Source organism: Notolepis coatsorum (genome assembly GCF_963971535.1).
Source record: "Notolepis coatsorum genome assembly, chromosome: 11".
Taxonomy (NCBI): Eukaryota; Metazoa; Chordata; class Actinopteri; order Aulopiformes; family Paralepididae; genus Notolepis; species Notolepis coatsorum.
The window spans coordinates 3072954-3090125 of NC_140175.1; the positions used below are offsets into that span (position 1 = coordinate 3072954).

Here is a 17172-nt window from a genome sequence, read left to right on the forward strand (position 1 = left end):
GCTGAATATGAGTCCGTGTGGAACTAGGGCTCGTAAATAATAACAACTAGACAGTTCCGCGCGGTGTGGGTGCTGCCTGTTGTTTCAGGTCCATTAGAATAATATAAAAAATAATGTTTGGTAAGGTTGTTTCCCCGAAGCCTGTTTTTGGGATTCAAACTTCGTCAGGGTTCTTCGAATTTGAATAAAGTTATTCAAACTTCGGACAAAAATCGGCGGAATAAATAAATAAATAAATAGTATAGATTACAATAGTGTACCCACACTAATAATAAACTTGATTAGTATAGCACCTTTCATACAGAAACTGCAGCTCAAAGTGCTTCACAACAGAAAAAAGACAAAGTGCAGACATATAAAACCACAGTTTTTCACATTAGGATCTAACATCCCAACATGCCACCTAGTTTATGGTTTGATTCAGTTTTAAATAGACAATAATAAAAGGAGCAAGATAAAATAGACGCTACAAAATAAATAAAATAGTACAATAGTGCAGTGCAATAAAATTGTACAATAGAATAGAAAAAAAATATATATATTTTACAGTGCAATAAAATAGTTCTGGATTACTGTTCAACAGTTCAAAGTAAATAAGCTTTTCCACGTAAATCATGAATACAATATTTTTTACATAAAACAAATGTTTTTGTTGCTATGGCGATTTTTATGATGCATATGGAATCTTATTATATGGCTCTGGGTGTAGCTAGTTAACACTGAAAATAATTTGACAATTCTCAAGTAAACTTCCTGTCTTTTTAACTGTTTTTTTTTTTAATTGATTGAAACTGGACTGTCTGTCTAAGTGCATGTTGTCTACGACTTGGGGGGGGGGGAACATGCATGAATTAATGAATGAATGAAAACTTTATTAACAGATTGCAGAATGGGTACAATACAGACCAGAGAAAGACTTTCGTCTTGTTACATCAGGGTCCCCCATTTTCAATTCATAGTGCACTTAGTTAGAATCACTAATCATCACCAGAAAGACTTTCGAAATAGTGAAATGCCACGTTGTGGCCTCAATATTTTCAAAACAATATATGAAAAGGTTATGAAATGAACAAGAATGTGATAAAACATATAATAAAAACGGAGCTCAACGCAGACATTTGAACATCAGTAAAACTCCGTTTGTTTCCCCCCGTACCAAGATGGCGGCGGCCTCGTGACGTCAGAGTGTCTTCGAGAATACCCTTCCCATGATCCTCTGCTCTGCGGGTCAAGAAGAGCAACATGGCGGCGTCCTTGAGCTGCAGTCGGAGTGCGATGCTACTGGTAACAAGACACGGCTTTATTAACGTTGTTCATTTCTACGAGATTTTTTTTTTTTTAATTTATCTTATAATTAATTCCTAATATTTTACCCTGGCATTTATAGCCAATTTATCTCCATTGTACATTTAGTTGGACAACCGTGTTACGTTGTAGCCACATCCTCCTGATGGGGGACCCTGATGTAAACAAGACGAAAGTCTTCCTCTGGTCTGCATCCCCTTAACGGTTGTGTGTATTGAGCTGTACTGTACCCATTCTGCAATCTGTTAACGTTTAAATCAATCAATCACATTTAGTTGTGCATTTGTTTTGTCCAGGAAGACTGACGATGAATTGAAAATTATATTATGATGAATTGAAAATGGGGGACCCTGATGTAAACTAGACGAAAGTCTTTCTCTGGTCTGCATCCCCTTAACAATTGTGTGTATATTGAGCTGTACTGTACTGTACCCATTCTGCAATCTGGTAGTAACGTTTTCAATCAATCAATCAGACTAGAGGCTCTTTCACGTGTCTCTAATGGGGTTCCTTTAATAAACAAACATAAACACACGCGTCCTGGTAACGTAACTTCGTTATCTTCTTTGGGGAAACGTGACTTGTGTGTTCTCTACCTTGTCGTCTCTACAGAACGCCCTCGTGAGACCAGCCTCCTCTGTGTGGAGCAGCTCTGGAGCCCGAGCGCTCCACGTCACCGCAGTCTGCTGCAAGGTAAACAAACACTGCAGCCATTCGTTTAGTCCTCCTCCATCTCCTAACGCTATAGACACCAACACACCCTGTAGGTTAGAGACGGGTGCTATCAGATTAGATTCTAATGTATTGTCATCATGCAGCACAAGTACAGTACAACGAAAATAAGTTTGGCATCCAACCAGAGTGCAAATGTAACGGTAAAGTGCAATAGTGATATACAATGTACAGGTGATTAAACTGGGTGTAAAATATATAAATTAGTACTGTACTGAGTAATGGTGCTAATCAGATGTATGTACAGAGTTGTAGTATTAATATGTACAGTGATACAGGTATAAAGACACTATGGTAGTAAGTAAGTCATACTGGCCAGCAGTGTAACTAGTAAGAGTAGGTAAGGGATATGTATATAGTATCTACAGATATGTAAAAAGGATTACATGCTGGTATGTACAGACAGATGTGGATATATATATACAGTGAGAATAAATATATATATACAGTATATACAGCATTATTGTACATGCTATCATACAGAGTTATGAGTTCTATTCAGGTGTATGAGTAGGTATATTGAAGGATTATATGCAGGTATATTCAGATAGATATATATATATATATATATATATATATATATATGGTAGGTTTTCCCTGAGTCTGAGTTTTGAAGGGTCAAACTCTGAATACCAAACATAAGGTAAAGATGACTTTGAACTGTTAAACAGTAATCCAGAACTATTTTATTGCACTGTAAAAAAAACTGTAATTCTATATGTCTGCACTTTATGTGCTCATTTCATGTCTTTTCTATTCTACAAAAACTGAATCAAACCATAAACAAAGTGGCCTGTTGGGATGTTAGATCCTAATGTGAAACAGATTTTATATGTCTGCACTTTGTGCTCATTTTACCCTTGCTATTATTTTACTTATTTTTACGCCCCACTATCCGCTGGGTGCATACTATGACCGGTATCATGTTTTTTCACGTTCACGATTGGAACGTGAGGTTCCGATACGATTTGATGATTAATATATCTGCATTATTTTATCCCACTTTATGCTTTGCTCTTGCTGCTTGTTTTATAGATTCTTATTTCTTACTGATGTAAAACACTTTGAACTGCAATCCCCTGTATGAAAGGTGCTGTACAAAGTTATTATGTGGTAAATATATAAATGTATATACCGGTATATATATATACACAATTATATATTTACCACATATGTCTGAATATAATCATTCTATATAGTTATACACCTGAATATAACTCATAACTCTGTATGATAGCATGTACAATAATGCTGTATAATATGTATTTATTCTCTATATATACAGTACTGTTGTACATGCCATTATACAGTTATATGGGTAGACTAGTATTAACTTTGAAACTCATTGATTTAGATCATGGGTGTCCAAACCTTTTGACATGGAAGGCCAAGGGTCAAAACACAACAAAGTTTCGACCCGGAAATTTGAAATAGTAGTCTTTATCGTCATTATACAAGTACAACAAGATTAAGAACTCAAAATGGATAATCTTACATGTTTAGTAAGTTAATTATAGTGTCTTAGATCTTATGTCAAAATGTTTCTTTGAGATATGTTTGTTCTTTGTAATAATTAAGTTTTCATATTTACTCGTGAAATATAAATACAACAATAAAATTCTTTACTCACTAACGCTTTGGGCGGCCAAAGGTATCCTCTCACTCAACACATGACAACAGTGATGCCGCTGAAAACAACCTTCTGTTTGACATAATATCTTCTGTGTTTTATCCAGAATCGAGCGGCTCGTATCCGCGTGGGGAAGGGAGACAAACCGGTGACCTACGAACAAGCAAACCACCCTCACCAGATCGCCCACCGCAAGGGATGGCTGTCCCAGCACACCAGTGAGTCTCCTCATATAGCTTTAAGTAGATACCAGTGAGTCTCCTCATATAGCTTTAAGTAGATACCAGTGAGTCTCCTCATATAGCTTTAAGTAGATACCAGTGAGTCTCCTCATATAGCTTTAAGTAGATACCAGTGAGTCTCTTTAACAGCACATGACTATCTCCATTTTATAGTCTTAAAAATCAAATGGATGCGGTCAGGTGGCGTAGCGGAGATTGTGCTCGTCACCAATGCAAGAGGCTGCGGTCTCGACTCCCGGAGAGTCAGCGTTGCCTTGGCTCGGGCTGATCGCTATACTAACTCGTTTGGCTGAGTTAGGGGGAGGGGAGCCGTGGGTGGGTCCTGGGCGTTGTGGACAGCGACCCCTACAGTTCGGTCGGGGCGCCTGCACAGCGAGGGTAGGATCTGGAGGGAGGTAGTGTGACCTTCCACACGTTACACTCTCCCGGTGAGAATCTGCGCGGCCAGGCTGGCTGCCGGCTGGCTGCACATGTGTCGGAGGAAAGCATGTGACAGTCTCCGGCCTCTCGGACCAACAGTAGGGGGGGGGGGGTGCGCAACAACCAGGAAGGGGGTTGGGAATTGGCATAACGACTAACAGTGGGATGGGAGAAAAAGGAGGGGGAAAAAGATAATAAAATAAAAAAATCAAATGGATCACGTGGGAAACACGACCAACCCCCGTCCTCCCTCTGTCGTCTAGGTAACCAACCCTCCTCCCTCTGTGTCGTCTAGGTAACCAACCCTCCTCCCTCTGTGTCGTCTAGGACGTAACCAACTCTCCTCCCTCTGTGTTGTCTTCTAGGTAACCTGCAGGGGGAGGAAGGCGCGGCGGACCGGACGATGGAGGACGTGTTCATCAGACGCTTCATGTACGGGACGTTCCACAACTGTCTGGCCAACGAGATCGTCATCAAGAGGCGGGGCAACCTGGTGGTGGTCTGTGCGCTATTGGTACAGAAGCTCCCGCCCCAGAAGTTCTACTTCCTGATCGGCTACACGGAGACGCTGCTCTCCCACTTCTACAAGTGTCCCGTGAAGTTGGACGTCCAGACGTTGCAGGACAAGCCCGTCTACAAGTACCTCTGAGGAGCCTGCACTCCGCCGGAGACTGGTGGGGTCGCGGGACTGGATGTTGTGTGTGCGGAACGTTATCAGCTGTGGCGATTGGCTGGAACAAATAAAAGTCCACTTCTCTCCGGCACGAACGCCAGGCTATCAGCGCTCCTAGGGGCGGGACCACCAAGATAAGACACGGGAATCGTGCTCTTTTGCCCCTCGGGGAGAGGTGGTATCGTGGACCCTTTATGGAGACTTCGCTCTGCATTCCACCGGGGAAACCAGACATTTCAACACACCGCTGTCCTCAAGTCTGTAGCGCTCAAGTTCAACACAGTTTGATTAACAATCTTACTGACATTAGCGGCCATTAGGGGCCAGAGTTGTTTGTACAGAACTTGTGTGTAAGTTACTTTGGATAAAAGCATTCAGCTAAATGTAAAATGTAATTGTGGCCTCTCCAAGCTTCATGTTTAAGAAATGTACTTGCAATGAATAAAATTTCAACGATTATTTTATTGATTTCCTCACAGTGCAGCTACATTCACATTTAAGGCATACGTGCCTCGTCAGTGCAAAAATACAAGGCACAAAGATTAAAATCACTCTCATATCAAAGATTTCCCTCGGATGAATTCCTCTCAATAAAGGCAAACGTATAACGGTCATAAAATATCACACACGATCACAGAAAGCTTCCCTCTTCGACATAAAAAAAAAGGCTCATAGCAACGACAATTAATACTCGTATAATGTAAAATCATTTTCTGAAACATGGGAGTGATACCGGAATCCAGGTGGTACTGTCGCTCTACTCAGACAACAGAACAGTTCTACCGAGAGAGACAACAGTTCTACTGAGACAGAGACAACAGTTCTACTGAGACTGAGACAGAACAGTTCTACTGAGACAGAGACAGAACAGTTCTACTCAGACAGAGACAACAGTTCTACAGAGACAGAACAGTTCTACTCAGACAGAGACAACAGTTCTACAGAGACAGAACAGTTCTACTGAGACAGAGACAACAGTTCTACTGAGACAGAGACAACAGTTCTACTGAGACAGAACAGTTCTACTGAGAGAGACAACAGTTCTACTGAGGAAGGGTTGGTGGTTCGAATCCCGCTCAAGCCCATGTCCATCCCATTGCCGTTGTGTCCTTGGGCAAGACACTTAACCCACATTGCCTCGTATGCATGTGAATGAATGTTGGTGGTGGTCGGAGGGGCCGTAGGCGATGATTATTCGCCACGCTTCCGTGAGTCTGCCTCAGGGCAGCTCTGGCTGCAATTGTAGCTTACCACCACCGGTATGACTGTGTATGAACGAATAATGGACTCTGTAAGAGCTCTGGGGTCACTGGGGTGTCACAAAGAGCGCTATATAAATCCAATCCATTATTATTATGATGAGACAGAGACAACGGAACAGCATTTCAAAATGAGGACCTGTTCTTAAAAGTCTAAAAACCTTTCACTGCAGCCCTACCAAACGGTTATCCCTTTCACTGCGACAATACACAAGGTTAACCCTTTCACTGCGACAATACACATAAGGTTAACCCTTTACTATCACACCACCGACGGTAACCTTCTGTAGTGTGGCAGTGAAAGGGTTAAAAGTCTCATCTTCCAACTCATTCATTCCCTTAGAAGTGCTGTAAATATATAAAACTGTCGGCTCACATTCCAAGTGACTCGGCTGAATTAGTCTGCTGCTCTAGACATGAGAGTATAGGTTTCCCCAAAAAATCCAGCATGAAATCAATAACTGCTACTTCATATGCTTCCAGAAAGCCTTTGGTTTTGCACTGTAAAAATCCCTGTAAATAAGCTATTTTAACCTCTTCATTATTGTGGCTTCTTCTGACGCAGTTACTGGGTTTCTGATCAAAGAGTTGCATCACATGATGATAGATCTGATGGTAGAATGTTCTGGATGCTGCACCCTGCAATGGGGGGGACCTGGTACATTTACATGACAACCTACTGTGGTCCAACATGACGGGTCACGAAGCAGTCCGACGGTACACAGAGCGGGCAGAACCCAGAGCAGCCGCGCCACGCGTTCAGAACCGGGCCAGGAGGAGGTTTAAACCTAAAAGTAAATGGAATGGACCCATCTCAAGCCTTCCTTGATCCTCCAATCGCAACCGTTTGCTTCCCTCGGACAACAAACTTTGTTTTGATTGGTGGACCGAGGAGAGGGGGGCGGGGCTTGAGATGGCTCAACTGAATAATAGAACGACCTCCTGGGTGCGAGTGTAGTTCAGATAAGAACAAGGATGGCGTCCGCTGACACACACACTTAAAAATAGATGCTTGTGGTAAAAGTCGCCTGTAGATGCTTCATGTCACCGTTCCCGAGGTCGTGGAGGCGCAGGGGGGGGGGGGGTGGCGGCGGCGGCGATGCAGGTGGTCCATGGAGGGGGGGGGGGGGGGCTTTGGCCTGAGGGCTGTGGTCCAGCCTGCCCTGTGATTGGCCACTAGGTTTTGGTGTCGCGACAGCTGTCCCCCAGACACGACTGCAGCTTGATGAGCCGCTGGTTCATGGCCTGCAGCAGCGCAGGGTCGACCTTCTTCACGATGTTCTCCAGCTGGTGGGGGTCTGCGGCCAGGTCGTACACCTCCACGAAGGACTGGGGGGGGGGGGGAGAGGGAGGATAGGGGGTGAGGAGAGAGGGGGGAGAGGAGAGAGGAGAGGGAGGATGGATGAGAGGGAGTATGAGTGAGAGAAGAGAGGGAGGATGAGAGGAGAGAGGGAGGATGGGGGGAGAGGGAGGATGGGAGGAGAGGGAGGATGGGGGGAGAGGGAGGATGGGGGAGAGAGGGAGGATGGGAGGAGAGGGAGGATGGGGGAGAGGGAGGATGGATGAGAGGGAGTATGAGTGAGAGAAGAGAGGGAGGATGGGGGGAGAGAGGGAGGATAGGGGGTGAGGAGAGAGGGAGGATGAGTGAGGAGAGAGGGAGGATGAGTGAGGAGAGAAGAGGGAATATGAGTGAGAAGAGAGGGAGGATGAGAGGAGAGAAGAGGGAGGATGAGTGAGGAGAGAAGAGAGGGAGGATGAGTGAGGAGAGAAGAGGGAGGATGAGAGGAGAGAAGAGGGAGGATGAGTGAGGAGAGAAGAGAGGGAGGATGAGTGAGGAGAAGAGAGAGGATGAGTGAGGGAGGAGAGAGGGAGGATGAGTGAGGGAGGAGAGGGAGGATGAGTGAGGAGAGAAAAGAGGGAGGATGAGTGAGGAGAGAAGAGAGGGAGGATGAGTGAATGCTGTACAATATGACCAAACTAGGTCAACCATGTTTCCTTCCGACGATATAATGGTGTTTTGTTTTCCAAATTACACCGTGACAAGATTCAGTGTCTACTATACCGATAGTGCAGCGATGAACTATTTATTTTCTTTTAATGTTTTTTTTATTAACACTTAACCCTTGTGCAGTGTTCGATTAACACTTAACCCGTGTGCGGTGTTAACTCACCCAATTGTTTGTGGACATTGAGATTTTAAAACCATAACAATTCATGTAAAAATACTTCGGATGTTAACTTTATCTCAATTACAAGCAATCTAGACCGCATATTAATATGGTTAGTATTTGCCATTAACCTCTGTTAGATCACATTCATCAATACAAGTGCTTATTATTACATGTTTTTTGTGATCACATGTGAGGTGCACTCAGTGAATATGTTCCTTTACATGTTCTTCACAGAAGATGAGTCTCAGGTTGAAAGAATGATTCATTGCATCATTTCTCTTTTTAATAAACATTCAATCTGATCTGCACACCACACAAGGGTTAAAATAGTATATATATATGTATATATATACTGGGTATTCTTTTTACAATATGTATACAGCTTCGGCGATGGTATAAAATCCACACCTTTGCATGGATCCGTATCAGTATAGACCTTCACATTCAAATGCCTTAAGTTTCTTGCGCAGCAGAACAGCAGCAATACATCCTCAATAAACCGCCTGTCTGTCTGTCTGTCACCTACCTCCCTGTCTGTCTGTCTGTTTGTCACCTACCTCCCTGTCTGTCTGTCTGTCACCTACCTCCCTGTCTGTCTGTTTGTCACCTACCTCCCTGTCTGTCTGTCTGTCACCCACCTGTCTGTCTGTCACCCACCTGTCTGTCTGTCACCCACCTGTCTGTCTGTCACCCACCTCCCTGTCTGTCTGTCACCCACCTGTCTGTCTGTCACCCACCTGTCTGTCTGTCACCCACCTCCCTGTCTGTCTGTCTCCTACCTCCCTGTCTGTCTGTCTGTCACCTACCTCCCTGTCTGTCTGTCACCTACCTCCCTGTCTCACCCACCTCCCTGTCTCACCCACCTCCCCGTCTCACCTACCTCCCTGTCTCACCTCCTCCCCGTCTCACCTCACTGTCAGCGAACTCGCAGTACTGCAGGTTGCGCTCCGAGAGCGTCCTGACGCAGGCGTAGGTGTTGTTGTAGGCGTCCTCACACACGCAGTCAGGGAAGCATTGCTGGGGGAGAGAAGAGACAGAGACAGGTTCAGTAGGTGTTGTTGTAGGCGTCCTCACACACGCAGTCAGGGAAGCATTGCTGGGGAGAGAAGAGACAGAGACAGGTTCAGCTTATTGTTGCATCTTTGTCATATTTCTCGTACAAAAAAAGAGCCAGAATCTTGGGTCTCGCCCCCCCCCGACCCACAGCAGGTGATGAAACACACAATGGAACAATACAATACACACAAACACAATACAACCAGCATAATAGTGATGTATGAAGAAAAAGTGACAGTGCTGAGAGAGTTAATATAAAAAGTGCAACAGTAGAATAAATCAACGTAAGGTACTTAAAATACTTAAAACTAATACATAAATGTATACAATAAAATCTGAGTGACTAAGTAGTGTCCATGAGTAATTTAAATCAGATTAATCACTTTATTCAAATTGAGGATTTAGTTTGAGGGAAAAAAATAAATAAAATTTGATTTTATTTTTACATTAAATTTTAATTTTTTTTAAAAGAAGGTTCGAACGTCCGTTTGAAAAACCCGGACAAAGTTTGAATCCCAAAAACAGGCTTTGGGGACAGCTCTAGTGGTGAATGAGAACGCAAATTAGAAAAATAACAGGGTTCCATTTACATAATGTGACATAACATAACATGTATCAACGGGAGTCAGTTATGTTGTAGAATCAACATAACAGTCATTGGTAATGTAGGCGAGGGCAGGCAGGGCTGCACAGTTACTGCAGTGGCATTAAAGTCATCCAAACTAATCCATTAGTTACTGTGAAAACATGTTTTTAAAGACTCTTTAAAACATTTCCTTTGGGTTACTCGAAAACATGGTTGTGAGGAAACTGCATTCTGATGTGTGAGATTAGAACAAATATCACTGTTACACATCTCAACATACGGATATGGATAATGTAGGTTAAAAGAAGAATCTAAATCACTCAATAGTTACTGAACCTCTACTGTCTGGAATACAAACACTTCACCGTCTTAACCCTTTCACTGCCACACTACAGAGGGTAGTGTGGCAGTGAAAGGGTTAAAATAATTAGGTTTGAAAACATTGTTAATTTAAGGCTTCTTGGTCTCAAGGATTCAAATAACGGTGGATACGGTTTCTAGATGATCAATAATAACGGTGGATACAGTTTCTAGATGATTAATAATAACGGTGGAAACGGTTTCTAGATGATGATCAATAATAACACGTCGATACGGTTTCTAGATATGATCAATAATAACACATCGATACGGTTTCTAGATGACCAATAATAACACTTCCTATATTGCAGTATATAAATGAGAATGAATTTAGTAGGGCTGTCCCCGACTAAGGATTTGGATAGTCGACTATGATTGGCCAAAATTTGCCTTTAGTCGACTATTAGTCAAAAAAAGATATATATAATTTTATTTTATATATTTTTGTATCATTCCATTTGGGCTGTGGGGGTGCTTAATGTCTGAAGGAGTCGACTGAAGGCTTCTTGTCCTCTTCCTCCTCGTCGTCAATAGCCTGTTGCTGTAACAGATGTATTTGCATCTGCACATTAACGTCCATCCCATTAAAGTAAAACCACTGCATACAATTTGAAGTAAGTGGCGCACTCCTCTCATGCTACGAACGGACACACACACACGTCACGTATAGAAGCGACTGCTGACTCAGAAGCTATTTCTTTTATGAAAATTCAGAAAGTTGGCTCCCAATTTTTGTACACGCCAGGGTGGCGAGTAGCCTCCGTAATTTACCAGCCAAAGAGTAAATCTACACGCCATTGGCGCTTGGCGGGTGCTTATTTTGTTCCCTGTATACTATAATAGTATAATACTATAATATTAGTGTAGTTCATCTGCAACTGAAGAAAAACCCAATTGGTTTAAACAGAATGAATAGACTCATACAAAAAAAAAATATAAAAAAAAAAGAAAAAATATATATTATTTTTGATAAAAATAAAAAATTAGAATGTTGATTTAGAATTCGAATGTCAACATTATGATCGAAGCTTCGAAGCATTGGGTACAGCCCTACTCACCGACAGGCCCGGGCCCAGCTTGGGACAGGCAGGATCTGGGGAGACGTGTCCCTCCCCCGTGTACTCCACCAGGAAGTAGGGCCGGGCGCTGCCGTTACGCAGGGAGGGGGCCTGCGGGCGAGAGGGGAGGGGGTTACTCAGGGAGGGGGCCTGCGGGCGAGAGGGAGGGGAGGGGGTTACTCAGGGAGGGGGCCTGCAGGCGAGAGGGGAGGGGGTTACTCAGGGAGGGGGCCTGCGGGCGAGAGGGAGGGGAGGGGGTTACTCAGGGAGGGGGGCCTGCGGGCGAGAGGGGAGGGGGTTACACAGAGTGGAGACCAGCCGATAACATGAGAACCAGGGGTGTAAAGGTACACGTATCCGAACCGTTTCAGTGTGTAGTGTACCGTAACGGCTGTGTACCGAAGGAATACAACGGTGTGTTAACCACTAACGACCGCCCACCGGGGGCTGTTTTTTTCCCACAATCTTAATATAATTATTATAATTTTTACAAAAAATTTACAAGTCGATTATTAATTTCAATATAGAATATTTGTTGACAGCCCTACAAGTACAATTAGTTACTGCACAGTACATCACCCCTGAGTGGAACAAACTTTCCCCCACTGTACCGAACCTCGACTTCAAAACCGAGGTACGTACCGTACTGTGGTTTTTGTGTACCGTTACACCCCTAAAAAACATGAAATGGGGTTTAACAAGACGGCTAACCATCTGAGAGAGGAAGGACTGTCCGTCCATGTTGACGAAGGACAGGTTGACCCCAGCGATGTCCAGGATGGTGGGAGCCAGGTCAATGTTCAACACTGGAGCCTGAGAGAACGACACAGCCAGATCAGAACAGTTACATATATATATATATATATATATATATATATATATATATATATATATATATATATGACTTAGTTCCTGCACAGTCAAGTTTGATAACTTTGCACCATGGCAGAATAAGTACCAGCAGGGAGGGTGAGGAGGGAGGATGAGTGAGGAGAGAGGATGAGAGAGGATGAGAGAGAGAGGATGAGAGAGAGGATGAGGGAGGAGAGGATGAGGGAAGAGAGGATGAGGGAGGAGAGAGGATGAGGGATGAGAGAGGATGAGGGAAGAGAGATGATGAGGGAGGAGAGAGGATGAGAGGATGAGGGAGGAGAGATGATGAGGGAGGAGAGAGGATGAGGGATGAGAGAATATGAGAGAGGAGAGGATGAGGGAGGAGAGAGGATGAGGGAGAAGAGAGGATGAGGGAGAAGAGAGGATGAGGGATGAGAGAGGAGAGAGGATGAGGGAGAAGGAGTGAGGATTAGTGAGGAGAGAGGATGATGAGTGAGGAGAGAGGGAGGATGGATGATGAGGGAGGAGGAGTGAGGAGAGGAGGAGTGAGGGAGGATGGATGATGAGGGAGGATGAGTGAGGAGAGGAGGAGTGAGGAGAGGAGGAGTGAGGATGGATGATGAGGGAGGAGGAGTGAGGAGAGGAGGAGTGAGGAGAGAGGGAGGATGGATGATGAGGGAGGAGGAGTGAGGAGAGGAGGAGTGAGGAGAGAGGGAGGATGGATGATGAGGGAGGAGGAGTGAGGAGAGGAGGAGTGAGGAGAGAGGGAGGATGGATGATGAGGGAGGAGTGAGGAGAGAGGGAGGATGGATGATGAGGGAGGAGGAGTGAGGAGAGAGGGAGGATGGATGATGAGGGAGGAGGAGTGAGGAGAGGAGGGGTGAGGAGAGAGGGAGGATGGATGATGAGGGAGGAGGAGTGAGGAGAGAGGGAGGATGGATGATGAGGGAGGAGGAGTGAGGAGAGAGAGAGGATGGATGATGAGGGAGGAGGAGTGAGGAGAGAGGGAGGATGGATGATGAGGGAGGAGGAGTGAGGAGAGAGGGAGGATGGATGATGAGGGAGGAGGAGTGAGGAGAGGAGGAGTGAGGAGAGGATGAGTGAGGAGAGAGAGGATGGATGATGAGGGAGGAGGAGTGAGGAGAGAGGGAGGATGGATGATGAGGGAGGAGGAGTGAGGAAAGGAGGAGTGAGGAGAGAGGGATGATGAGGGAGGAGGAGAGAGGAGAGGAGGAGTGAGGAGAGAGAGAGGATGGATGATGAGGGAGGAGGAGTGAGGAGAGGAGGAGTGAGGAGAGAGGGAGGATGGATGATGAGGGAGGAGGAGTGAGGAGAGTGTTGGTGGCTCTCACCTGGAGCGTCTGTTTGGGTTTAATTCCGGGCCCTCGGACCATCAGCGGGACCTTGATGTCAAAGTCATACAGTTGTCTCTTATCGATGGGGAGAGAGAACTGACCTGAAACGGAGGAGGTCAGAGAGGCTTCAGATTAAGCAGTTAAACAGGGGTCAGGGGTCAAGGTGTGTTGGGTTGGGTGTTACTGAGCGGCTGCGATGCGAGCGGGACGCGACCTCTGACCTGTGTGGTAGCCGTTGTCGGAGGTGTAGAAGATGTAGGTGTTGTTGAGCTCCTTCATGTCGTCCAGCTTCTGGACCAGCGAGGCCACCATGTCGTCCACGGAGAGGAGGGTCTGCCACCTGCAGGAGAGGAGGGGGAGGACAGGTTATAACAGAGAGGAGGGTCTGCCACCTGCAGGAGAGGAGGGGGAGGACAGGTTATAACAGAGAGGAGGGTCTGCCACCTGCAGGAGAGGAGGGGGAGGACAGGTTATAACAGAGAGGAGGGTCTGCCACCTGCAGGAGAGGAGGGGGAGGACAGGTTATAACAGAGAGGAGGGTCTGCCACCTGCAGGAGAGGAGGGGGAGGACAGGTTATAACAGAGAGGAGGGTCTGCCACCTGCAGGAGAGGAGGGGGAGGACAGGTTATAACAGAGAGGAGGGTCTGCCACCTGCAGGAGAGGAGAAGGTGGCATTCGAATTCTAAATCAACATTTGAATAAAAAAAAAATATATATATATATATTTTTTGTGGGCGGCTACGTGGCGTAGTGGGCAAGGCGCTCGCCACGAATGACGGAGACGCTGGGCTTGCCTGTTCGAGCCCAGCGCTCCACATTGCTTTCAGTTTAGCTGGTCGTCCGTACTAATACACATTGGCCGTATTAGGGGGTGGGAAACTGATGGGTGGGGATCGGGCGTTGTGGACAGCGACTCCTACAGGTCGGTTGGTGCGCCTGCGCAGTAGAATCAGGAAGTGTCGGGGCAGCGTGAGCCTCCCACGCGTTACTCCTCGCGCTGAGAGATCGAGCTGCGCAGGTGAAAAGATGCGACTGCTGTTACCTCAAGTACCGGAGGGGACTTGTGCTATGTATGACTTAGTCCACATTGCAGCCGGCTTGTGGGAGGCAAGAAACAGCGTTCGTGACAGGGGAGGGTTGAATTGGATGATACGAAATTGGGATGGGAGAAAATATAGAAAATGGGAGAAAGTGGATCAAAAAAAATATATATATATATTTTTTGTATGCGTCTATTCATTCCGTTTAAACCAATGGGGTTTTTCTTCACAGTTGCAGATAAAGATTAGGCTACACTAATATTATAGTATTAAAACTGATGAGTTATATTTAGGGATGTTCGATATTGGCTCTCTTTTTTACGATTTAAATTTTTTTTTTATCACCAACGCAAGAGACACCAGGTTCGACTCCGGCTAGAGCTGCCGCGATAACCGCATTACCGCGGTATCGCTGTTGCATCACGCTCACCGCAGAGTTAGGCTGAATACCGCGTCACCGCTGTTTTTTATCATAATAATAAAGTTGGCTTGCGGCTTGCGGCTCTGCAGATATACCCTACTCGGTTCCAAGCGACCCTATTGGGTAGAAGTGGTACCAGAAAAAACATGTGAAACATTGCAGACCACTGACTGGTCAGAAGAGAGACGCGTCACACTTTGTAGCCTCTGAACGAAAACAGAATGTTAATGTTGTTATTGATTGATTGATTGAAACTGTGTTAAACTCTGGCTTGCTGCAAGCCCTCGGACATCTATGCCCACGGAGCTTTCAGTGTACACAAGCGAGCGGCGGCGGCCCCGCCTGCATCCCCATTCCCCACACGGAGACAAACGGAGTAGTACCTGGCTGCAGTGGAAAAGGAACGAAGTACCAGGTGCCTAAAGCGGGTCGAGTCGAGTAGGTAATATGCAGTGGAAAAGCGCCATTAGACTAGAGGCAGGCTATAAGAGTAGACTACTAAAAAAAAAAAAAAAATGCATTCAAACTTTTTTTTTTTTTGTGCGCACTGTGCGGTAATTACCGTGGCGGTAGGAAATATTTCGCAAATTCGTGCGGTAAGGAAAATATCAATACCGCGGCAGCTCTAACTCCGGCTGTCGGCGTTGCCTCCGGCTTGGGCCAGCCGTCATACTGACTCAATTGGCAGAGTCAGCGGGTGGAAGTCGATGGGTGGTAATCTGGACGTTGTGGACAGCGACTCCTACAGGTCGGTTGGGGGACGCCTGCACAGGAACAGGAAATGGCGGGGGGTAGTGTGAGCCTCCCACACGTTACACCTCGCCAATGAGAGTCCGCGCTGGCAGGTGAAAAGATGTGACAGGCTGCCTCCTCGTGTATCGGAGGGGACACGTGATGCAAGGCTTCCATCCTCCCTACAACCGGCCAGTGGGGGGCATATGCGAGCAACGTTCAAGACAGGGGAGGGACAGAGGAGTGGAATTGGGATGGGAGAAAGAAATAGGAAAAGATGAGAAAAAGTGGATAAAAAAAAAAATATATATATATATATATCTAACCCTAACTAACCTTACCGTCACGCACTTGTCCTAATAAACTAACCTACACTGTAGCACTCAACACTTCGTACAGAACTTGTAAGTCGCTTTGGATAAAAGCGTTCAGTTAAATGACTAAATGTAAATGGATATATAAATGCACCATTTACAGATTCTACCTTTAAGTGGAGGCGTGAGAACTAGGGCTGACCTTCGATTTATTTTTTTGGAATTCAGGGCCGAGATTCGATTTTAATTCGAAGCTTCGAAACAAAAAAAAAGTAAATAAAAAGAATCTTTTTTTATAAAAAAAAATTATGTTGTGAGAACTTGTACAGCACTTTGTTCAACTTTGTCGGTGCTGTAAAGTTGAAACCTTTTTAAACCTTAGACAAACAAAACACTTTGCTTTCATGAAATATTGTAAGCCGTCATTTGAGGCTTTATAAAAGCAGCACAATGAACACAAATCTGTCAGTGCCGAGTCCGACCTCATCTCAAATAATAAACAGCATTGCTTGTTGTAGTTAACAAAGAGAGGCAGAGTTGATTTAGAAAAAAAAAGAAAAAAAAATCATATATATATATATATATTTTTCTTTATAATCAAATTTTATTTTCATATTCGAATCCCATGCCCATCGAACGAAGCTTCGAAGTATTTAAGACAGCCCTAGTGAGAACAAACCTCTTCCTGTAGGCGTTGTCCAGGAAGTCCAGTGAGCTGTTGGGCATCGGGTTCAGGGGCTGGCGGAGCAGCCAGTGTTTGTCCTGGAACACAGAGACATATCAGTGCAGCCACACTCAATTATTCATTCAATCTTTATTTCCACCTGAAAAATCATTCACAATGATTCAGATTCAGATTTCTTTATTCACCATATTGTACAGGTACAAATGGAACGTGATTTGACGTTTCAGTGCATGATTGATTTTTTCACAAATAGGAACAACATAATAATAATAATGATAAATAAATAAGTGCAAAACAG

At 44.9% G+C, this 17172-nt stretch overlaps 2 protein-coding genes across 2 annotated transcripts in view; one reads left to right on the forward strand and one right to left on the reverse strand.

The window, feature by feature from the left end:
- The first annotated feature begins 1168 nt into the window (after positions 1-1168).
- Positions 1169-5461, forward strand: mrps24 (mitochondrial ribosomal protein S24). Its single transcript, XM_084325205.1, has 4 exons — positions 1169-1284; positions 1918-1998; positions 3774-3885; positions 4695-5461. Exons 1-4 carry the CDS (start codon positions 1243-1245, stop codon positions 4976-4978), a joined length of 519 nt encoding a protein of 172 aa, XP_084181331.1. The 5' UTR covers positions 1169-1242; the 3' UTR covers positions 4979-5461.
- Positions 5462-5600: 139 nt separating this feature from the next.
- Positions 5601-17172, reverse strand: part of gnsb (glucosamine (N-acetyl)-6-sulfatase (Sanfilippo disease IIID), b) — a 37651-nt gene continuing 26079 nt past the window's right edge. The window contains exons 7-13 of the mRNA XM_084325204.1: positions 16869-16951; positions 13903-14021; positions 13679-13782; positions 12204-12305; positions 11493-11603; positions 9342-9449; positions 5601-7590 (exon numbers count right to left, since the gene is read on the reverse strand). Of these exons, the coding sequence (XP_084181330.1) occupies positions 7438-7590; positions 9342-9449; positions 11493-11603; positions 12204-12305; positions 13679-13782; positions 13903-14021; positions 16869-16951 (780 nt within the window). The 3' untranslated portion in view covers positions 5601-7437. The remainder of the gene's footprint in view (positions 7591-9341; positions 9450-11492; positions 11604-12203; positions 12306-13678; positions 13783-13902; positions 14022-16868; positions 16952-17172) is intronic.

Coding starts and splice junctions, on each gene's coding strand:
- mrps24 (XM_084325205.1), top strand. CDS start 1,243: ATGGCGGCGTCCTTGAGCTGCAGTCGGAGTGCGATGCTACTG. Junction 1,285..1,917: donor GTCGGAGTGCGATGCTACTG/GTAACAAGACAC, acceptor TCGTCTCTACAG/AACGCCCTCGTGAGACCAGC. Junction 1,999..3,773: donor TCACCGCAGTCTGCTGCAAG/GTAAACAAACAC, acceptor TGTTTTATCCAG/AATCGAGCGGCTCGTATCCG.